The sequence below is a fragment of the Typha angustifolia genome, chromosome 6, assembly GCF_048772165.1.
Source record: "Typha angustifolia cultivar Huaian chromosome 6, ASM4877216v1, whole genome shotgun sequence".
NCBI lineage: Eukaryota > Viridiplantae > Streptophyta > Magnoliopsida > Poales > Typhaceae > Typha > Typha angustifolia.
This window is the reverse complement of record NC_133244.1, coordinates 6,648,936-6,671,939: the sequence shown is the minus strand read 5'-3', so window position 1 is coordinate 6,671,939 and position 23,004 is coordinate 6,648,936. Positions and strand designations below refer to the sequence as shown.

Below are 23,004 nucleotides of genomic sequence, written 5' to 3'. Positions count from 1 at the left end.
TATATAGCAAACTTGTTGGGAGAAAAGGAAAAGAATAAATAAACTTATACATCATCATAGAAGTGGTCATGAGTAATCTACATCTAAATGTAGTTGATGAGTTGGATTCCTTAATGGCCAGGGGTAGAAAGGTAAATACAACATGGCTAATAACAATGACCTTTCTCCCTAGCACTTATTCTATAGGAAAAGAAGAATTAGGTAAAATGGATCTAATAATAGAGATTAGTGGCAAAATCATATTTATAATTACAAAATAATATACAAGAAAAAAGCATTAGAGATTCACATAAATTGTTATTTTATCTTCTAAGTTTATAGTATATTAGATTAGATAAATATTTATACTTTGACTCTCCGAATCTTTACCATCCTTCTCGACGTACTCTTTTTAAAAAGATAAGAATATTTTAGTAAACTAAGTTTCTCTTCTTTTCTTTAAAATATAACGGTAAATATATCATTATAGCTTTACGAGATCGGTGTCTCTGGGATAAAAAAAAATTCAAAAGTGTATGTAAAAAAAGTAGATATTTTTTAACTAATATTCATATACCGCTAAGAAATCGCTCATACTTAGTAAAACACTGATAAGAAAAATATTATGTGAGAAAAAGGGACAAATATATTTGATCCCCAGCTTAGGTTGCAACATCTCCAGAAGATTCTCCAACCCTCTTGGAGGATGACATTCAAGAGGAATACAAACAGGAGTATTTGACTGAGAGCTCTGCTTTCAAGTGTTTGGCACGTTATTGAGGAGGATATGTTATCTCCTCTAATATAATAACAAGATTCTTTCTTACAAAAAAAAATAATAATAATAAAATAGACACAGAAGATTCTGAATCTTCTTATCACAGAGATGTAAATTAAGAGGAAAATAAAAATAAAAAACAAATGGGAACCATGGTTTATTGAGAAAAGTATATTATAAACGGAACGTATATATTTTACCCTCTTGTAATTTGACCGACTCTAAAGTGTCTTGCTTAACTCATTTGTAGTTCTAATCTATGTGCGGCCCTTTAGTGTTTCTATCCAAAATTGACGGCGAAATTAATTTTCTGTGAGAATTGATCAACTTTTTATATTATCTTAAAGATATAAAAATGGGAGAGATTGAGATGCACTTCATTGCCGTAAAACAGAATATGATATTTTGATCTTTTTATATTAATTGGGCACTCTGAATTTTGGCCAAACCACATGGTGTAAAGTATATTTCCCACCTAAATATATATCGAGGTATGAATTGGGCACCTGAAAAAAATGGCTTAATGACCTGGAAATCCAATATACAATCCATTGTCCTATTAATTAAGTTCAAGGTTAAAAAAATTGTGTCCATCCTTTTCCATTCACATCTTCTCTTATGTGGGTTTATTTCTCACCACTGATACCTATAGATAATTCTATCTGATTGTCGTCACAGAAAGATGCATTCTCATGTATATATATATATATATATAATGATGTGTTGGGTATCTAGAGGTTATCCTGGTTCTTAGCATTGCAACTGTCCCCTTTTTTTTATTGTTTTCTTTGGTACAACTGAATGCTGAATTAGTATCTTGTTTCTTTTGCCTTCTGATGTGGAAAAAATTGTGCATGATGTCTTTCTCTACATATAGTATGCATATTGGTAGGCAATTGTTATAGAAATGAGTGGACTTTTGGAGGTGATGACCAGAGAGGTCTCCTCAAAAGAGGCTCTACTTGTCTAAGGTTTGCTAAATAGGAAGCATCCTGACAAATATTAAACAGAAATTTTTTTTATCTTCTTCTTTTATATTTCCTTGAATTCATATATGGATGTTAGCTTTAGTTTCTGATTCTTTTTCTTTTTATTTTTCTTTTTTATAACCTCTTTTTCTTGCTTAAGAACACAGGCATGGAAGATGCTAATGGAAGTGCTGGTTTTGTGTCTGAATGGAGCTGGGAGGAGAACAAGTTGTTTGAGCTGGCTTTGGCGGTAATCGACGAAGAAATTCCCGACCGATGGGAGGTGGTTTCTTCGATGATCGGATCGAAGAAGAGTGCAGAGGAGGTGAGGATGCATTATGAGGTCCTTCTGAAGGATTTGGATAAAATTGAGTCTTTTGGAACAATGGATGATCATGAACTCAACAGTGCAGCAAACGAGGACATCCAATCTATTTTCTGGACAGATGAAGATCAAGAGTAAGTTCTAATACTTGTAGCAAGATGAACACAAGCAACATTTTATGGACAGAAATTTCAGCATAAGTTTTACTTCATAATTGTGCCAATCTTTAAATTTTCTTTTTCCTCTCTCTCTCTCTCTCTCTCTCTCTCATTAGTTTCTGTAATTGTTGATGATTGCAAATGTTGTGGCTATATACCTGCTCTTCTTCTTGCTGCCTTATTTCATTCACATACTTTGATTACTCCTGATTTATTTGTTGAATTGTTTGTCCTAGTACTTGTAGCTCACCAAACTTCTCCTTTTATCTTCCTTTGTTAAAACTTCCCATCTGAATCTAACTAAAAGGAGAAGAAGGAGAAAAAAAAAATTCAAGAAAATCTGAATAAAATCTTACACTGCTTGCTAACTTGAGACTGTCTGTCTCCTTACTGCTAATGGAAAATAAAAAATAATGCATCCAAGAACTAATGGGCTTTCTACAAGTCATCCTCAAACAGTGCTGTTGCAATAACTCCTTTGAAGTCTGAGCCCCACATTTCCATCACTCCCCAATTTGCTGCTGAAACTGGGCTAATCCTTCATTAATTTCTCTGTCCAGGTTGTTTGGACAGCTAAGCTTGGATTGACCATTTGAAGCCACAAGCTTAACACAGTGTAGTATTATTTCTATGGTTGCTTGTGGGAAGTAGTGCTTGACTGTAAAAGATAACAAGGTCTTTAGGACTTGCATTATTAGATTCCAATTGAATGATGACAGGGCAAGAGATTTGCTTGTAAAATGTAAATAATGATAGTTCAATTCTACAAGTGATCTTATATTACAAATTTGTAAATCGATACATTTCGAAAAATTCCTAGGTGATTTGTATGGAAAATGCACATGATTTTTGTTTTTATAACCCGAATCTATTTTGGTTTTCTCTTGCAAGTCCGGCTTTTTTTTTTTTTTTTTTGTCTCTTTCAAATTTAGCTTTACGCCGCTGAGACATTATAAGAATAAAATAAAGTATTACCATACTCTTCTTCTACTTTTTCTTTAATTTCGCACTACTTTTATCATCTTTTTCTTTTTCTTATTCTTCATGTTTTCTATGTAAGCCTTTTGTATGATAATTTATAATTTGTGTATAGTTCCTTCTCATATTCATGCACTAATATTCATCATAAGTAGAAATGGGAATGGAAAGAAATTATGTTCTTTTTCTTCTACTCAAAACTATTATATATAAATTTTTAATACAAGGGAAATGCTAAGGTATGTGTTTGTTCAATACATCTCCTCCAAAGGCTAGAGGCATTTTATATAACTCTATAATCTACTCTCCTACTTTATTTGTTATTTATTTCATTTTTACCATCCTAATCTTGTAAATAGACAGAATTTTAAATCTTAATTAATAAAAATAAATCCCTACAAATTACAAATTATTAGTTACTATTCCATGAGAAAAAGAAGTAAATACCCCTCTGAGAACTAAATAATTAAGAATTACAGAAGTATTTAACAACTGTGAATTTTGTAAAATGACACTGAATTAGTTGTTCAAGTTCGTAAAATCATTCTCTCTTTTTAAAAGACTACCAAATTGGATCAACAAAATAGACTTTTGTATAGGAAAAGGAAAGAGAATCCAAAGAGAAAAGTAATAATGGCAGTTCCCTTAGGTTATGTCAGGTGGTTATAAGGATATCTATATTTAACATAGAAGATCATTATCACACCACAGGGCAGAAGTAACTGATTGCTCATAATACTGCCACTTCAAAGAACACAATGATTTGACTTTAACCAGCATAACCACAGTAAGAAGAATAAATAATATTATCTACAATGCTAATTAATTATAACTTTGCACCGCCAGTTGTTAGATAACGATGTTTGGAATCAAAAATAAAGAAAAAAAAAACCCTGCTTGCGTCCAACTAAGCAAGTAATTATGATATGACATGAAATCCTTCAACAGAAGTAATTGCAATTACAACAATCATTCTAATGATTTGTTCTTTTTTGTCTCTGCCTGTTTTAATGTACAAGGATAAACGTAGCAAACCTTAGATCAGATGAACCTTAACAATAGTCTGTACTTTTCATTATATATACAGATGGGCTAGCAGAATACAGAAAATGAGCAATAGCAAAAATGGCAAATCATGGGTGTTATGTAAGTTCTGTATCACATTGAATAAACATACAATGTTAAAAATCTCTACCTATTTCTTCCTTCACAACTGCCAATGCTCTCTAATTTCCTTGTCTCCAATTCCATAAATAATATGATGATATCGTCGACTTGTTCTCCCACTATGTAAGGATGCCTGGACTGCAGTGACTTCACATAGTACTAGAATATACAGGTCCCTTGAGGTTAACAAGAATAGTGGAAGTTCTCAGAATTACAAAATACAAACTATGTGAGCACGTGGAACTGGAGAGGCAGGCAACTTTGGCCAACAGTTAAGGCTTCCATATTTTCATGGTACAGTCTTCTCCATAAGTGACAACCAAGTTCCTATGAGGGTGATGAGTTAAGCCGATTGCATCTTTCTCATGAACCTGAAAATAACAAGGACAATAAGTGAAGATATAGTGATATACTGATGATTGCGTGTTCTCTTCCCAATTTAGCAAGAAACAAGCATTGCATAATGGAAACTATCATATCCAGTAATACACACAGGCACACACATAGAGGAGAGAATGAGAAAAGGATAAACTCAAGGTAGTTCCACATCTGTTTTCCATCATGATTCCAGAATATACTATTGTAGCTTAAAATCAAGAGGATTATGTTGAAGTTTTTAGTTTCCAAAGTTGCTGTAAATATAGCAACTAAATTTTATGGGCTTCAGTCAAGTCGTCTAGCATGTCTATAGCACACAAGATAGTTAAGAATGACAAGGAATCCATGGAAAGTAATAAAATTAATGATAAATTATGCCACACAATATGCTGCAACAATTCTCTGACCCTGACGCTGAAAGCACAACAGATTAGGCAGGCTAACCTTCATTAGATGTTCCAGCTTCCCAGATTGATGGCTAAAACAGTATATGTTCCTGCAGAAGAAATTCAGTATTAAGTATCACCACTTAATTAATCAAATGTATTCATTTCACCCAACATAATGTCCACCAAAGCAAGAAAATGCAATATGGAAACAATGGAGCTCTCCAAGAAAAAGCAATATGGAGAGAATGCAGATCTCCACTACAAGTACTAACTAAATACATCGTGGTATCATTCAGAATTTCAGACAAGCAAAAGGCGTCAACATATGTGTCATAATCTCTTGGTCTGTATGTAAAGTCAGTGCTATTACTACATTATAGAGAAGGTGACGAACTGAGTCAACTGAGAAGGTGACGAACTGAGTCAACTGACAATACAATCAATGCTATAATACTGACATCAGATGACATAATAAACACCAATAAATTCCAAAAATATAGAATTATTCATGAAACCTTGGGCAACATGATGGGTAATGAGTTACCCTAGAAAAATCAAATTTGCATTTGTTGATTGCTGATAGAAGATGGTATGCTTTAATTTGGTTAAAGATATAAAAGTAGATTGATAAACAAGAAAACGGTAAACAAATTTAAAAGTAAGTTCAAGCTGAAGGTTCCATACATATCTTCCCCGACACAGTAGATCCACTCTCCTTTTGGAGAAATACAGGCTGCAACAAAATCTCCCCCTTCCCTCTTACCAGACGAAAAGCTCTTTACAACCTGCAAGATTTTTAAAGCTTGATAGTACTCAGTCAACTATGACAATGACTACTATTATCTATCATAAAGCGTTAATTGCTATGGTTATAATGATAGTTTAATGGAGCAATCTACTTCATCCATTGAAAGAGCAACAAACCATAGTACTTTCTTCCTGTGTCATCTAATAGGCGAATATTGAGTCAAAAATGATTTAGATTATTGATTTGGATCACTAGTTGCAGGCCATATTCTAAAGGCATATACTGATTTACTGACATAAAAGAAACTATTTAGTCAAACACTTACTCCAAAGGTTTCCTGGAAACAATAATACAGTGCATAGCATGAAAATAATGAGCATAATTTTAGCTTGTATATGTTACTTTTACTGTCATAAGTACCTGCCCTTGAAGGGTCATGATATATATTGATGAAGTTTTATTGCACACAATGATGTGCTCAGTATTTTTGGGAAACAAATGGACAGAGTTTACAGAAGCATCTCCTCCCTGAAAAGTTGACAGAAGGAACTGCATATCAGCATCACCACATAGGATGACATAGTGAAACAAAAGACAACATAAATACATCAGAACCCAAACAGTACCCTTAAAGGAGGAGGTGGCTTGAATGTCTGTAAACAATCCGTAGTTTTCGTATCCCACACCTACCATATCAATCAAAATATGAATACATAAATATGGTTGGACAAAATGAGGTAACATAAATAGCTAATATGAAGTATGAACAACTAATGGACAAGGAAGAGAATTCAGCACCTTAACAGTGCAGTCACTGGAAGCAGTGATAACACGGCTACCATCAATTGTAAAGATAGCATCATTCACGTAAGATGTGTGACCTCGAAATTCTTTCAACATCTTTCCAGACTTGAGGCCATGGATTCTGTCATCAAGGCATTTCCATAAGGTTTCACAATGGATGCACAAATTAAAGTAATACACTAAACACAAATGCAAACAAGAAAAGATCTTCCAAAGTGTACAAGTTCTAAACAGGTTTAGATTTAGTGCTATTTTTGAATCATCAGCTGGATCTCAGAACTTATAACTGTACAACTGCTAGACCATCTCTCAATTTACAAATGTATACCGCCTACAAGTTGATATAGCATAAATCTATATCATCACAAATAAGTTACCAATTTCAATTGAAGAAACATGTAAATAATACCAAAAAAAGAAAAACCCTGAATGACATGATATAAAAGAAGTGATAATTCTGGCAACCATTATGTTACAGCACTAATACCAAAGCCTCTAGTCCCAGTTACTTATTGTCAGTTACTTTTCCCAACCTTTTGATTCAAAAGCTTTGTCGTTTCCAACAGATTACAGTAATATTTTTCTGAATGAAACTTTTGTTAGTTATGTGAAAGATCTGCAACAAAGTTAAATGTGATACCAAGAAAATAAGAGGAAAGAATCGCAGGAGAATCAGTAACTGTAAGCATGAATCTGCACGCTAGTCATAATTGCCGCTTATTATGCAAACTACCAGAAAAGAGTATGGTTTTTGATTCTGAGATGGTCAGAACCATTTCATATCCTCTGCAGTTCTACAAAAATTGTTAAGAGTCAGATTTTGAGGGCCGAAAGCATAATTATTCATCACAAATTCTGCAAATAGTATTGCAAGAAACAGTTAAGTGTTAACTATCAACCATAAAATAAAAAGCTGCGCTCCAATTCCAGGTCACCACAAACTGAAACTAACCCTCTCCACAACTTTTAATGATTGATTGACAATCTTTTGCTCCATCCTTGATCCCATTTTGAAAATCAATAAAATCTCATTAACACAAACAAATAGTCCAAGTCACAATAGTAAAACGCCATTTAAGTATTCTTTGAATCTTTTCAGATTCTTTAAAGGAGTCCCTACAGAAACAAATCACCTCAAGATTGAACTTGTTGAGTTGATGCATATTGATTACAGACCATACCCATTAGCTAATTTGTTAGTGGCAGGATGAGAATTGTAAATGAAGCAAATTGTTCGTTTACAACTTAATAGCACCTAATTTTGCTCGGAGATTCCAAACATAATGAACTGACAACATTAACTAGAATTTGACTGTTACCAAACCTTGCAGTGCTGTCAAAGGATGCACTAAGGAGCTGACTTCCATCACGTGAGAATGTAACACTGGTAACACCTCGAGAATGTGCTCGTTCAAGCCGTCTTAAGCATTGGCCAGTTCTGATACGCCAAACCTAGAAATATATAAAAGAAGAATGCATATGAGTGACTCAAAATGATAATGTGTACAACAAAAACAGATAACAGTAGATCTGCAATAATTAGTTCATGGCTTAAACATCAGAATAAACATCATTAGCTATTCTAGCAAACAAATGAAGGATATTGTATTCCTTCTAGCAACATATATATCAACTGAAGAGATTTAAGACCAAATAGGTCTGATGAACTAATGGAGTACGATGGTATTAAAAAAAAGTACATGAGCCTCTTATAAAATCAAGAAAGTAGTCAAGTTAAACACATATGCCTATAAACATGATATAAATGGCATTGATATGTTGAAATCAGGTACAAGCATATTTAAATTTAAATATACTATCCTCTCAGTAAAATGAGTAATATGTAAAGTTGATAGTTATACTCCTAACAGAAGCATAGGAAAATTGTTGACTGATAAAGCATAAGTAGATATGATTTGGTACATATGTATATGAAGATCAAGCAGATAATACCTTAATTTTTCCATCTTGTGATCCAGATGCTAGCATCTCTGAATCTCTGCTAAACTCAACGCAGAGCACAGCTTCGTCATGTACCATGTAAGTTTCCTGAAGCATTTTAACGAAGCCAGATATCAGCAACATATTAACAGGTCTGCTAAAATGATTTTGACATTTAGATATATGATAACTTCTCAAAAAAATGGCATATCGGCGCATCAACCACATAATGGAAGCAAGATAGTGGTGAAAACATACAAAAACTCTAAATATTGATTTAAGACAACACCCTCTATCCTGATATTCAAAATTTGATAGGAATAAATGCTTATCAGTTCAAGAATGGACCAGACGACAATGTCCTGCTTAGGAATAAGAAAGAGGACATTTCTTTTGTTCAGAAAAAACCTCCTAATTGCCATAGTTTAATCTTTTCAAGTAAAGAAAAAGCCTTCAAGAAACTTGTTGGGTTTAGATATTGATAAACAAGAAAGAAATATCATATTTCCAATGTGGTAATTTGTCACCTTAAAAGCAAACTAGACGAGATCCAAATGAAACACAACAAAAGAACTCAAGAACATTGACACAGTAAGCATGAAATATTTGTATATTAATGTTAAGGAGCCACTTACTACGAACATATCTAGTAGTCAAGAAATCATACTACTTATGGATACAAAGTTTGTAATCTTAAAAGTTAAAACCTTACATCAGCCTGATACTGCAGATCCTTCTTAAGTTTCCCACTTAAATAGTCCCAGACCTGAAAGTTGTACATAAATCAGCAAAATGACCCTCAAGGCAAGCTCAGCCACACAAGAATAACTTAAAGAAAACTTACTTCAATAAGTCCATCCATCGAACATGAAACGAGGTACTGACCATCTGGCGAGAATCGAGCACATTCAGGATTACTTTTCTTACCAAACTGCAATCAATCAAAATAATCATTGAAATTAACACATGAAAAGGTATAGTTGAATGTTCTCCGATGGATGCTAGTCCATATGCATTCACACTAACCCCAAACCTATAGTAACAGCTGCTAATTCAACAGTATGTGTATATCATAAATTATGGAAGATAAATTAAAGTCTATGATAACTTAGTAAATAGTAACTATTAAAAGCCTATGTTCCTGGCACTTCCTCATGAACAGAAATGAATAGATTAACAGAACTTTTTCAGCAGTAAGATGACAAGTCTGAGTTAGAAATGATCCTTTAACAAGGTTAGTAGCCAACTAGGCAAACTTCCAATTTAACAAAAAAATTGTGTACTGTAAGATAAACATAAAGTATGCTCCCATGTATCGCTATTCAATGGTATCAATGCCACACCCATGGTTGGAAGCCTCGGTTTCAGTTTTGACCAGTCTTGGTTTCTATAAAACCTAGAGACAATGAACTTGTTCACTAAAATGGGTCGGTTTCATCCAATAGCAGTCCAATACACCAGCAATCTTACTGTCTTTGTCCTTGAACAATGAATCCGACCTTGGTTTTGGACCCATCTTAGCCAACACTCAGCTGAAATTCAAAAGTATGGGCACAACCCACCTATTTTCTTGTCCCATCACAGCAAAGGGCAATCTTGTAGCATTTTCAGTAATTCAATTTAGTTTGACAAAATATATGTATCATATTCAACGACAGACAACGTTAGGAAGAAGTGATTTCTCTTTAGATATTTTTTATGAAAAAAATCTTAATAAGATTACCTTTATTTGGTGCGCTAAAGTCGTTGGGTATGTATCTTCCTCATCTTGCTTCATTGCTGCTGTTCCACGGAATAAATCAAATTGTGTGCCTGGCGGCAACAACCCTGGAAAACAAAAGAGAAATATTCTTCCAGAATGAGGTAACATGCTAGCTGTAGTTGGAAAATGTAAGAATACTTAACCAAAGTAAAGTTGGTTTCAAGGTCAAACAAACCTTGGTGTTGCTGCCACTTTAAAGCCTGACCAATCAATGCCATCAGCCGAGACGGTGGGACCACAGAAACTTCAGCCGCAATAGCTGATTTAAACAACATATAGAACTTTGCTGAGAAAACAAATACCTCTATAGGAAATTCATATGAACCACATGGTATAACAAATTAAGCCAGTAATTCCTAGAGATAGACAAGTATTCTGCATTATATAAACAAGCTTTGATGTTGTTCTATCAAACGCCTCAACTGGCGACTACTAGAACCTACTCAAAATTTTCTGTGCAATCATAAATTATCTAGAAAAATAAAATGACATTATGCTATCTACTTATCGCAAAGAGCCTAAGACTTGAATTTAAAATATTAATAAACTCCAATGTTACTCCAATTTACAAGCTAATATTTTTAACCTAGTTAGTTCATTTAACAACGACGGCAATCTGCATAATTCTAAAACAGAAGAATAAGCTCATCTAGAGAAGTTCATGAACTAGGATATATTAAAATGATAATAAAAACTTAGTAAATGAATTATCTCATGGCATAGCAATAAAAACATATAGGTCAAATTCTCATTTCCGGAAACAAACCTTGAGCAATTTGAGCACGTCGCTTCTCCTTAGTAGACTCTTGGTAAGCCTGTCAATTAACATTATGCAGTAACAGTAGGGCAGGTCAGAAATAAATTTATTGCATATATACAGTGACAAACTCTAGATAGTTGTCAACATATACAGGTGATATGACATGCAAATAAACTAAAAGTGCAGCAAACTAGGATTCAAATGAAACAAAAGGGATTTGTCGATTTGAAAGACAGTGAAAATGAAACCAAAAGAATTGAAGAGTCAATTGTACATCTGGTTCCCCAAATAGTTCCTGTTCAAAATGTGTAATGTATAGACCGAGAATTAGATAGTTTTTGGTACCTACAAATCTGGTGATACTTACAGTTTATTTATAATGTTGCAGTAGAAAGCTTTTTTAAGTCAAATATATTAGGACACTAAAATATACAGGCATATATTAACAAATACAAAATATTTAAAACTCACAATTAGTAAAAACAGAAATATGTTGCTCTTATTTTTTCAGAACCAATGTGATGAGACAATAATCCTCCGAACGGTTTGAGAATGCAACCATGACTTTTTAGCTGATCAGCTCCACTAAGAATAATTGCCTCAAAGCATCATAAATGATTTTTCCCTCAACATAAATATGCATCTCGCAATATGTAATTACAACTTCCTTTGTATCCATTCATCCTACAAGCCTTTTGACCTGACAAACAACTATATATCTCTAATATATTGATAAATATAGAAAAATTATACAAAGTCATGCATAGCAAACATATGATAAATGGATAACACAGATCTAATGCTGGACATGAATACAAAATGGAGGGCCTTGTAACTTTGTAAGATATTTGACAAATCACAAATGACAAGTTATGCAACTTTCACACAAGAAACTATATACACAAAAGTAAATTTTAAAGTTAAACAGCTAATTGATAAAAATCAAAGGTAGAAACTGTCACAAAGATTAAAACAAAAGCATATATATGTAAGTAGATAAATAGTTACCATTTAAAATATTACAGCTCACCTCATTGGGATCAAAGTATGTCCGGACTAAGAGATGCTCAAGACGGAGATATCTTTCTGGTTGCTCTTGTTTCATGACACCCATGACCTGAGTTTGCCTCAGAATAGCACGTGCAGTGTCCAACTCACGTAGCTCAATCATTTCTAAAACAATCTGTACAGATCAGATATGGTAAAATAGATCTGCATCCTTACAACCAAATAGCAAAAATGTATTCATTACCGGTAAATAATTAACCAGATTGTGTTATCCAACGTTGGAACGAGGACAGCATAAAGCATCACAAAAGATCAGATTATCTACCAAAGTGATCACTGTCTCGGAAGTTTCACATTAAGACTATTCATACTATTTCAAGAGAAAGAGGAATTATCTGTGAAGGGAAAACATGTATATGGAATAACCAATGATTCAAAAGAATTGCACCTTCTTTTTTTCAATCTATTAGCATGTGAAATCTTCATTAATTTGAATTCATCAAATTAGGAACCATATGAACCCCACATTTGCTTATGTCTCAATTTTTCTTTTGAACCAATACTACATTAGCCAAAGTACTATATTAGAGGAGACCCATGTCCATCACTCTATATCATGCAAAATCCCGAACAAAGAAGTCGCATGTAAGACTAGCCATGGATGGAGTTGTTTTATTTTGGATCATTTTGTATAGGCTCTTTTAAACTTTGTATGTATTACTTGGCCAAATACTGTTTCCTTGCTGCATTTTGTGTATGGCCAACTTTTTTGTAAGGCAGATGGGCTAATAAATTCTATTGATTATTATCTTGTTGTTGATAGTTAGTTAATTAAATTCCGAATGAAACAGGGTTACATGCCTTTTATTTAGTAAGAACAGGAGGTAGTGTGCAAAACCTAAGACACATGCCTGTTCATACAGGTCCTCCAGTTTCTGTCTAGGCAGCTTTAGCTGTGCCACTTGAGGCAAAATTGCATCCCACCTTCCATTATTAACATCAGCAACAAAAGTTTCCAGGCTATCAACCGTATTTAATGAAACTTGGCATTCGCTCTGCAAGGTCTGGAAGGTTTGGTGCAAAGAATTTTCTTTGCAAAATTGTAGAACTATTTTTATTACACTGCAAAAGGAAATTAAACAGTTGTCAATCCAAATGCTGATAGAAAGAAGAAAAAAAGTATAAAAAAATAGGTGTAAAGAAGCCTGTGGCATAATTTGAATTTGAGCAACAAATAAGGATAAGAATATGTTAACAAGCAAGGCAATATGATCCAAAATGAAACGGAGTGAGATAACCCCGTATTCACAAATCTGAATTTAAGTATTCATACACTACCCAATGGAAGATGAATTTGTCCACAAGGATCACAAAAATAATCGAAGAAAATGGATCAAGAAGAGTAGATATAGTAAGTTCCTCCAACTGAAGTTGTACAATCAAAAAGGAAGCATAGTAACTGTGGAGACAATAAGGGTTATAGAGTAAACATGACCAGGATTCTCAAGATGACCAACTGATTTAGGTACATTAAACTTATGAAACAGTAACTCTATTATGTTACCCTTCTCTATGGTAACTTCTGCAAGTAGATATACCTTTAGAAGTTTGGAGCACTAAGGAGAAAGTGGAAAGAATATGCTGAAATCATTAGAGACTTTCAATTGATTAAGCCTTCGATTTTCATAGACCTATAAGTGATTTAAAAGTATATTTGATGTAATAAATATCATGAGTTGTTTCACAGTCAAATAAATTGAATATAGATTAAACTGTATAAAGCATTCTATTGTGGAAGAGATGCTGCCCTAAACTGAAGTTCTTCCTGGATATTCTGCAATCCTCACGACGTGAAATTCACTATATAAAAAAAAAACACTAAACCTTCTGCTTGGAATTAACCAAATATCAGCTCAAAATTTGAAGTCCTTCCCAAATAATGCTCCCACTGCCTTTGAAGTCTTCCAAACTCAACTCCATTGCCAAAAAATTCTATCCAAGAGAATAAATGAAGCTGCGTCAAATCCAACATGCACCATCAACACATATCCAAAGCTTTAAGAGACAATTTTACCCCTTTGATTAAGGTAAATCATTCAGCCCTCTAATCATAAACAAATCGAATTCAAAACTTCCATATTTGCTTCAAAATCCATTATCTTTTTCTCCAATGTACCTCTGATTTCCCCCCAAATTCTTCCATTCTCGTTATAAAAAATTCACTAAAAGTTTTCCCACTCAAAATCCAAACCCAAACTGGAACAAAGTAGCAATCCAGAATTCATCCTCCATTGGAGTAAAAAACCCACAATAGTTACCCCTCCCGCTCTACTCCTCCAAGACACAAACGAGAAGTCCCACAAAGTAACCCTAGAAACAGAGCACTTCTTCTTCAAAGCACAAACTACGACAATCCATCGCTTACTTCCATCCGTGAGTCTCGACGACAAACACAAACACATAAACGAATCAGAGAGAAAGATTAGGACTTACTCTCGAGCTTCGATCTCCAGCGCAGACATGGCGGATTCCCTCCTCGGCTTCGCTTCGATTGAGAGAGAGAGAGCGACAAATAACTATCGACTCGACGTTTGAAAAATCCGGGGTGTATATATCATCATCGGTCGGAGCAACGTCGATCCGCAAACTCCTGACCGTCCATTTCTAAAATCAAGGACTCGCCTGGCCCTAGCCCTTAGGGTTTAAGACCAGCGCGAGCCATCTCAAAGACAGCGCCTTAGGCAAAGACAGCGCCGACTGCAGCAGAGGATTTTTCACAAGCAAGGCTCCGAGAGTCGGCATTGTATATCTAATCGGCGCCGGCTTTATCTAAGCGACATATATAATTATGCTTTGGCTCGAGTTAAGTGAGCCTCGAATCGATTCGCCCATGGCCAACTTTAACTTATTTTTCTTTTAGGAGAAATTATAATTTACTCCTATTATTTAGCCTAATTTAAACTTACCTCTCTCTCTGTATTCTAAAATATAAAATATATGAGAATAAATTAAAATTTTGAGTATAACTTGCCCATTATTTTCTTTAGATTTTTAGACCAAGGGTATTAGACCATAGGTAGGGGGGGGAGTTAAGCGATATATTTAAAAGTTTAAGGGGTTATTTGATTTTTGACCAAACAAAAGTATTACGTAACTTACCCATAGAAATATTATATCTATGTAGATGAAGTTCTAAGGTAGCTTTCACGTGTTGGTGGAGCTTCTCAATCTTTCGCAATCGATTTGGTTTCCGTTTCTCTTTTTATGCTCTATTTTTATTTTTATTCTTAATTATATTTACTTTGCTATCTGTTCACTTCCAAGCAAAGACAAGGCCAAAAAGAAAAAGGGAAAATAAAAAGGAAAAAGCAAAAGCACGAGGCCAAAAAGGAAAAGAGTTTTTGCATGAATATCCCTCACAATTCTCTTATTCATATCTACATCCTTCTATATTATATATATATATATATATATATATATATTATAAGAGAAAATTTGCATTAAACGCCCTACTTACCGGCACTTTCACCTTAAAGAAAAAATTGATACATGAGTTTCATCCGGTCAATTCAATTTTAAAAAATAAGAATATAAGTATTATTTCTTAATATATGATAGCTTGAAAGAGAAGAGAGGATTAGATATTGGTCAAATATAAATTGAATGAAACGTTGTATTTTCTTTGTAAAACTCAAGGTGGGTAATCTATAAATACACAAAAACATAGAGTGATAAATACAAATTTTCCCCTTTCAAACCTCACATTTTTTTTAATTATAAGTCAAAATCTAAATCTTTTACCTTTATAAAGATGAAAGGACACTATTAGCTTTCAGCAAAGTCTTGAAGGGCGTGCATACAAATATCTGACTTTAGAGGGGTGTATATGAGCAAATAGAAAATTTATATTACGAAATCTATCGTGTGATCCACGAATAAGGACTTGGGCGTTAAGTCTTGACTAAGATTAATCTCCAGAGTGGGCCCCACTTTGGTACAGAGATCATGATCTCAGATATGAATGTCTGCGGCTCATCATAAATTCCCTCCCACATTTTAACTATTTATGGCATCCGCACACCGACACAAGCGTAGACCGCTTTGTCCAAACTCTAATAACCAAATATTATTATCTTTTTATCATAATTAATCATTGCTTTTTATTCGTATTTTATATTTCTTTTTTAAATAAAAATATATTGCCTTAGAAATTAAAAAAAAACCCTTACAGAAGTCATCAGATTTCCATGAGATCTTTGACGCATTTGACAGAGTAGAGTTAAACAAAAATAATTATGCTTAGGGCTGTCACAAATAATTAAGCTTGCTCGAGCTCGATTTGATCAGGCTCGAGTAGGCTCGGCTCAAAAATTAGTTGAGTTTAATCTTCAAAATATGCTCGATCATTAATTATAAGTTTGATAAGACTCAAAATAATTATACTATATATATAATATAAATAATATTATTGTGGATTGTTGTGTACTTTAATTTTATAGAATTTAGTTCTTAATTTTAATTATATTAATTTGATATTTTCGAATTAGGTCTTATTTTAAGTTTGATTCAAGCTCAATTTACTTAAGTTCGATCATATTCAAAATTTGTGAGCTTAAAATTAGTTTAAAATTAGCTTAAATTGAAATCATATTAGCCTCGAGATGCCCTCTTAACTTACTTTTATATTACTAAGTCATCATAAATTCTCTCTTCAAAAATATATTTATTTAACAAACAAATTATTATTTTTTATTAGATTTATTGAAGATGTTTGCAGCTACAGTTCAGTTATAACTTAAACCCGGCATACTGATATAAAAGAAGAATATTAGGGGGTGCTAAGTGAATTTTTCCAAGGAAAATTTGCATTTTTAATCCAGAAGTAAAAAATAATTAAAAAATAGTTTTACCCCATCTAAAATATCATACACAAACCTTAAATACCCTGCTACTCCTCTTTAGAAAGAGAGAAACGATAAGAACTCGCTTTAATTTTTAGTTGTACTTTTGTGCCCCTCCTTACTTTTTGTTCCTGCCTAAGAAAAAAAGTAGGAGTATTTTGATATTTTAGAAAAAGAGCCAAAATAAAATTACTATTACATATTTGGTAAAATATGTAAGGACCGAATTAAAAATATTAAAAATATAGGTCGTAAATCGTAAAATAGGTAAAAGAAAACCAGGGTGTTAGATGCAAATTTCTCTCTCTTTTCTGTTTTCCTCGCCCAAATCGAATTATCTACAATCTAGTAAGTTAGTTCAATTAGTTCGCTCGATCTAATTATCTAATTTTAGTTTCCTTTTTTTTTTTCCAGCAAATCAAATAAAATTATTTAAATTTAGACGAAATTACACGTCACATCTTGCCACCTCTCTCTCTCTCTCTCTCTCTCTCTCTCTCTTACTGCACTTAGAAGCATATGCTTATACTCTATCACTACCTAACGCTGATAACTCCCTCTCCTCTTCTCCCTCTCTCTTTTATGTCTCATTCCCGTCTCTCTTCTCCTACATCCCAAAAGCAAAGGTACCTCCTTTCTACCAAATTTAGGGCTACGGTTAGGGTTTCACAACAGGGGCAGCTCCGGACACCGACGGCGCCACCGCCCGCGCTCGGAAATCGACTATCTCTGGCCCCACAGACCCCTGGATCTGCTCCCATTTCCGAATCGGGGCTTTGTGTATGAATTGGGGTTCTCTTTCAGCGGCGGAAACTGAGGTGCTTGAGGTTTTTTACTAAGATCTGGGGATTTCAGGTACGTAGTGGTGGAGCACTAGTTGAACAATCGACAGGCATCGTCTATTTTTGATGCAGTTTTTTTTTTCTTTTGTTTTCTTTTTATTTGCGGTCGCAATGTGGATTGATTTGATGTCAGGAATTTGGTGTCGATTCGAAAAGTTGTTCTTTTCTTCTTCGTTTTTTCGTTTTTCTTGGTTAAAATTGTTGAGATACATACGTTTGTGGATATCGAGGTAGTCTGAAAGCTGAATTGTTTGTTGGGAGAATGTTTGGTGTTTAGTTTCATCTCTCATTTGTCCTGTTTATAAGTTATATTGCTTGTCATAGCCTGCAGAAACCTTAGACTGGGTTTTATTTTCTATAAACAAACCCTATAAGTTATATAGGTTTTGTTTATGATTCTGCTTCTTCTTTCTTGTTTTTTGTTTTATTATAGATCACGAGCAAGTAGGCTAATTATAGGCCACACAAAGGGATTGATCCCTCGTGATATATATAAATGAATAACTGGACTAATTCTCTAAAGGAAACGGGCACTCAAATTATGCGCATGTAATGATTAAATTTTACTAAATATCAGCTTTTGTAATTATAAACTAGTAGAACTTAACCACTGGGCTACAGTGAAGACCTGATTCTTTAATTTCTGTGTAATGTACAATGCAGAGATTGTATAAAAAGGACAAGCACTATAAAGTACTTTACATTTTCATGCGGTACATGGCATCTTACACATCGGTAGTACTGTAGTACCATATTAAAAAGCTAAGAGTAATTTGATTTATCACTGTCACAATGTTGTCGTGTCTTTTTCCTCCATTTATACCACTGGTACTGTATTTTTTCTTCTTCTTTTTATCTTTTTGGCTATTTGGTCTTGAGCCTAATATTTGTGGTTTGATTTGTAGTTTCTCTTTAATTCCTTCCTTTATATATTGGCAGTTCTGCAGTTAAGTGTTATGTCTACATCTCTGGGTTGATTCATAACTCATGAATCTTGTTTATATATTTTTTAAGCAATATAATGAGATAGTCGAACTAGTCATCTAGATATATCACACGCTATCTTCAATTCATTTCCTCTCTTTATTTTGCAGGAATTTTCTCGTTGGAGATGTCATCCCCTTCTCTTAAAGACCATTTATCTGAGGAAACATTTCTTTTTGGTCTCAAATTATGGGTTCTGATTGGGATACTTGTTGGAATGTCCATGGTGGCTGTTCTCTTAATTATAGTGATATGTCTTTCTTCTTTGAACCGGAGGCGGCTGAGAAGATCTTATGCCAATCTTCCCATCACACAGATTCCTGCAGTTTCAAAGGAAATCAAGGAAGTGAGGGTGGATCAAGTCTCAGTAAATGACTTTTCTGCACATGATGGAATTCTATTGACAATTCATGATAAATCTAGTGAAAAGGGATCAGATAAGGTTATGGTTCATTTGGAATTGGGAAAATCAAGACATGGAGATCAGAGTCATTCTGGCTCTTTTCATTACGTGGATAAAGATGCTGGTTTCCAATCTGGTGAAGAGGGAAGCTCAGGGGCTGCTGCTGTTTACAGACGTTCCTCCTCTTATTCCATGGCTGCTCCTTCACCTTTAACTGGCCTCCCAGAATTCTCACAGCTTGGTTGGGGTCACTGGTTTACTTTGAGGGATCTAGAACTTGCAACTGACCGTTTTTCGAAGGACAATGTTATTGGTGAAGGTGGTTATGGTGTTGTTTACCGTGGCAAACTTATCAATGGTGCTCCTGTGGCTGTCAAGAAGCTTCTCAACAACTTGTAAGTTTCTTTTGAAGTGAACCTTGTCATTTTCTCCATACTTTGAAGTTTAATTGTGTCCCTTCATTGCTGCCCTTTTGTATTTTTTGATGCGGTTCCTCATTGCACCCTTCCAAGTTGCAGGGGGCAAGCTGAGAAGGAATTCAGAGTGGAAGTTGAGGCTATTGGTCATGTCCGCCACAAGAATTTAGTTCGCCTTCTAGGTTACTGTGTAGAGGGTACTCAAAGGTGACTTGCTTTCAGCTCTTTTTCTTACCAATGGTTTCTCACAACAATAGCCTCTTTACAAATAGATTAATTCCACAAATCTTAGTGTTATGTTGTAACTGCATCGATTTTCCTGCAATAATCTCTCAATTTTCATATTTCTTGATCCCTTTTAAGTGTTATCAAATGGAAGTTATCTTTGACCTTTTTTTCAGTGTACTTATGTCATTAATTCATTTAGTAACCATGAAAATCAAGATCTCTGTGACATCTTGTTTGACATTTATATGAAGGATGCTAGTCTATGAATATGTCAACAATGGAAACCTTGAACAATGGCTTCATGGAGCTATGCGCCAGCATGGTTCTCTTACATGGGAGGCTCGTATAAAGATTCTTTTAGGCACTGCTAAGGCGTGAGTTATTCATACTAAAATTCTCTTTCATTTTTTATTCACTCCACTTAGTCTCGTCTTCAAGATGATGCATATATTCAAAGCTTTATGGTTTTTGGGCAGTCTTGCTTACTTGCACGAGGCAATTGAACCAAAAGTAGTTCATCGTGACATCAAATCCAGTAATATTTTGATTGATGGCGATTTTAATTCCAAAGTATCTGATTTTGGTTTAGCCAAGCTTCTGGGTGCTGGTAAAAGTCATATCACTACTCGAGTTATGGGAACCTTTGGGTAAGTCGTGTTTTAAATATTCTACTAGCATAAATTCTAGAAATGTCTTTGGTTGGTTGAAGAGACATGTGGCTACAGGATTGTATGATTTGTTTTAGTTATCGGTAATTTGCTTGATTGTATGTTGCAGCTATGTAGCACCAGAGTATGCAAACACAGGACTGCTAAACGAAAAGAGTGACATTTACAGCTTTGGGGTCGTTCTTCTTGAGGCAATTACAGGCAGAGATCCTGTAGATTATGGTCGCTCTGCTAATGAGGTACTAATGAAATGATTGATGTTGCACCTTCTGTTGATCTTTCAGCACAGACAATATTCAATCAATAATATTTGAAAATGCTTTGGCTTGGCTAGTTAATATCAAAATCATCTTTGGGAAAGCTGATATTTGTTTTTATGTCTCTTTCTATTCCAAGTAATGCACATACTTCTTTACCAGTTTGTTTCCTTTGCTAAAGTTGCTATGCTGAGTGCAGGTAAATTTAGTCGACTGGCTTAAAATGATGGTTGGTAGTAGGCGCTCAGAAGAAGTGGTAGATCCAAGTATAGAAACGAGACCATCTACAAGAGCTCTCAAGCGTGCCCTTCTAACAGCTTTGAGGTGTGTTGATCCAGATTCAGAGAAGAGACCAAAGATGAGTCAGGTGGTCCGAATGCTGGAGTCTGATGAAGCAATACCAAGAGAGGTTTGTATTACCACTTCTTGTATGTGCTATAACTTGAAAATTTTGAAAATTATTTGTGTGAATGACATTCTTCTGATACAGTTGAGTCCAACAAGGCTCGCATCATCACCTCGCTGTGATCTGATTATCCAAAACCTCAGTGTTGTGTTTGGACTTTCTTTCTCTGTCTTTAAACATCTGTTCAATCTTAGTTATCCCAATTCTCATAGTATTCCATCACCTCTTATACCATTTCCTATCCAATTTTGATGGTCCTCAATGAATGAATGTGGCTTTGGTTTTCTTTTAGTTTCCTATCAGAGTAGATGATCTTCATCATTCTGCAGTGCCAAACAGAAGTTAATCTCTGTCAGAAACGGGTATGATGCTTCAGAAATCTCCACTAAGCTTGTTTCTTTTTGTAGGATCGGAGGCATCGGCGAAATCGGGGTGGGAGTAGTGAAATCGAATCCCAGAGAGACAACTCTGACACAGACAAAAGCGATAATCCAGATTCAAGACCTACCAGCACAAGAAACAGAACATCCTCTACCAAATGATGGAGTGGAATATTTCCATAATCTCACTTGCCTAATTCCTCACGCATTCTAAACAGCCACTTTCTCTGGTTGCTAATATTGATATTGCTCACACAGGGTGGGCTGAAGACTAAGCTCCAACTTTGTCTAGCCTGAGTCTATTTTTTCTTTTCTTTTCTTTTTCTTTTTCTTTTTTTCTTTTTCTTTTTCTTGTAGAAAGGGAGTTGTATTGGTGTATGTATGGTATTGCTTAACTGCTTTAATAACTGTATATGTACAGTTTCACATGTTTTTATGAACCTGGTATTGCATATTTGCATTTTGGTGAGTTGTTTCAGTCTTATTAACAGTACAGATTGCACAAATTGAAAAGTTTGGGGCTACATTGTCTTAGATGCTAAAATAAGTCAGTAAATCAACACTTAATTATCTCTCTTGCAAACATTTTTTTTATCTCTATCATTTGGCCAGTCCTTTTCGAGCCAAATCTTTACTTATTATAGCTCAATGGTTAAATTTTACCGTTCATTATGGGTTCAATTCAATCCGCAAGTTATTTGTTTAGTAAAATTTTAAATTAGACACTATATTTATATAATTTAAGTCTATTGTAACTTATTTCTTCATAGAATTAGCGTTAATTGTCTAATCTTATATATTAGAGAGAGCTAATTCTTTTTGTTCCGCTCATACTTTATGAATAGATGATCAATGAAAAAGTGAAATGAAATAAGGGCAATTTAGTTAAAAGAATACAGTATAACAAAAACTTTTCTTATTAAGTATGAATTAAATGGCCTTTTGATTTTAATGTGCTTCAAAATATAGTACTTATAAGGGTAGGGTTGCCTTCCAGTTCCCCTATTACAATTACTGATCTTTTACACTTCTTCGCACACAAAAAATAATATTTATAGTGTTATATGAAAGACAAATGTAAATACATTTATTTCATTAAAGATTGAGAATATATTTTGACATCTAATTAATTTAAGTGGATGTTAAGATATTGCATGTGATCCAATTATAGCTCTCGAAAAAATTATATTTTATATACGTAAATGCACTTTTCCTATGTATTCGAAGCTAGACGATCCAAAATGTTTAAAAATAATTTAAAAAACCGACCCTAAGAGAAGGTCAATTATTTATATATATATATATAATTATATTTAATTTTTTATTTATAATGACAAATTTTAGTGTGCATGCACTCCATTATAACAAAATATGTT

General features: G+C 34.1%; 3 protein-coding genes across 5 annotated transcripts; 2 read left to right on the top strand and 1 right to left on the bottom strand.

Moving 5' to 3' along the window:
- Positions 1–1,450: 1,450 nt before the first annotated feature.
- On the top strand, positions 1,451–2,995 carry LOC140761239 (protein RADIALIS-like 3). 2 transcript variants are annotated; one of them, XM_073098498.1, is made up of 3 exons: positions 1,451–1,728; positions 1,893–2,184; positions 2,769–2,995. In XM_073098498.1, the coding sequence occupies exons 2-3, from the start codon at positions 1,895–1,897 to the stop codon at positions 2,794–2,796; spliced, it is 318 nt and encodes a 105-aa protein (XP_072954599.1). In that variant the 5' UTR covers positions 1,451–1,728; positions 1,893–1,894; the 3' UTR covers positions 2,797–2,995. The 2 variants fall into 2 exon arrangements, with proteins under 2 accessions (XP_072954599.1, XP_072954598.1); XM_073098497.1 differs by having other exon boundaries at positions 1,453–1,728; positions 1,886–2,184.
- Positions 2,996–4,155: 1,160 nt separating this feature from the next.
- Positions 4,156–14,797, bottom strand: LOC140761536 (suppressor of mec-8 and unc-52 protein homolog 1). 2 transcript variants are annotated; one of them, XM_073098901.1, is made up of 17 exons: positions 14,637–14,669; positions 14,028–14,135; positions 13,055–13,265; positions 12,166–12,318; positions 11,142–11,190; positions 10,551–10,634; positions 10,337–10,440; positions 9,458–9,544; positions 9,326–9,379; positions 8,626–8,721; positions 7,997–8,124; positions 6,667–6,793; positions 6,495–6,554; positions 6,289–6,396; positions 5,805–5,905; positions 5,176–5,227; positions 4,156–4,724 (listed from the first exon to the last, which is right to left on the bottom strand). In XM_073098901.1, the coding sequence occupies exons 4-17, from the start codon at positions 12,304–12,306 to the stop codon at positions 4,626–4,628; spliced, it is 1,290 nt and encodes a 429-aa protein (XP_072955002.1). In that variant the 5' UTR covers positions 12,307–12,318; positions 13,055–13,265; positions 14,028–14,135; positions 14,637–14,669; the 3' UTR covers positions 4,156–4,625. The 2 variants fall into 2 exon arrangements, with proteins under 2 accessions (XP_072955002.1, XP_072955001.1); XM_073098900.1 differs by lacking the exon at positions 14,028–14,135 and having other exon boundaries at positions 14,637–14,797.
- Positions 14,798–17,596: 2,799 nt separating this feature from the next.
- Positions 17,597–22,068, top strand: LOC140761704 (probable receptor-like protein kinase At5g18500). Its single transcript, XM_073099137.1, has 8 exons — positions 17,597–17,899; positions 18,981–19,668; positions 19,792–19,896; positions 20,169–20,291; positions 20,394–20,564; positions 20,695–20,824; positions 21,042–21,251; positions 21,656–22,068. The coding sequence occupies exons 2-8, from the start codon at positions 18,998–19,000 to the stop codon at positions 21,788–21,790; spliced, it is 1,545 nt and encodes a 514-aa protein (XP_072955238.1). The 5' UTR covers positions 17,597–17,899; positions 18,981–18,997; the 3' UTR covers positions 21,791–22,068.
- Positions 22,069–23,004: the final 936 nt, after the last annotated feature.

What these genes read in the sequence shown, in the direction of transcription:
- LOC140761704 (XM_073099137.1), top strand. Translation starts at nt 18,998, where the DNA reads ATGTCATCCCCTTCTCTTAAAGACCATTTATCTGAGGAAACATTTCTT. An exon ending in TGTGTAGAGGGTACTCAAAG is followed by an intron (nt 19,897 to 20,168) that starts GTGACTTGCTTT and finishes ATTTATATGAAG; the next exon opens with GATGCTAGTCTATGAATATG. An exon ending in ATGAAGCAATACCAAGAGAG is followed by an intron (nt 21,252 to 21,655) that starts GTTTGTATTACC and finishes TTCTTTTTGTAG; the next exon opens with GATCGGAGGCATCGGCGAAA.
- LOC140761536 (XM_073098900.1), bottom strand. Translation starts at nt 14,665, where the DNA reads ATGTCTGCGCTGGAGATCGAAGCTCGAGA. An exon ending in TGGAGGACCTGTATGAACAG is followed by an intron (nt 12,319 to 13,054) that starts GCATGTGTCTTA and finishes TGATCTGTACAG; the next exon opens with ATTGTTTTAGAAATGATTGA. An exon ending in AGCTGGAACATCTAATGAAG is followed by an intron (nt 4,725 to 5,175) that starts GTTAGCCTGCCT and finishes TGTTATTTTCAG; the next exon opens with GTTCATGAGAAAGATGCAAT.
- LOC140761239 (XM_073098498.1), top strand. Translation starts at nt 1,895, where the DNA reads ATGGAAGATGCTAATGGAAGTGCTGGTTTTGTGTCTGAATGGAGCTGG. An exon ending in TGGACAGATGAAGATCAAGA is followed by an intron (nt 2,185 to 2,768) that starts GTAAGTTCTAAT and finishes TTCTCTGTCCAG; the next exon opens with GTTGTTTGGACAGCTAAGCT.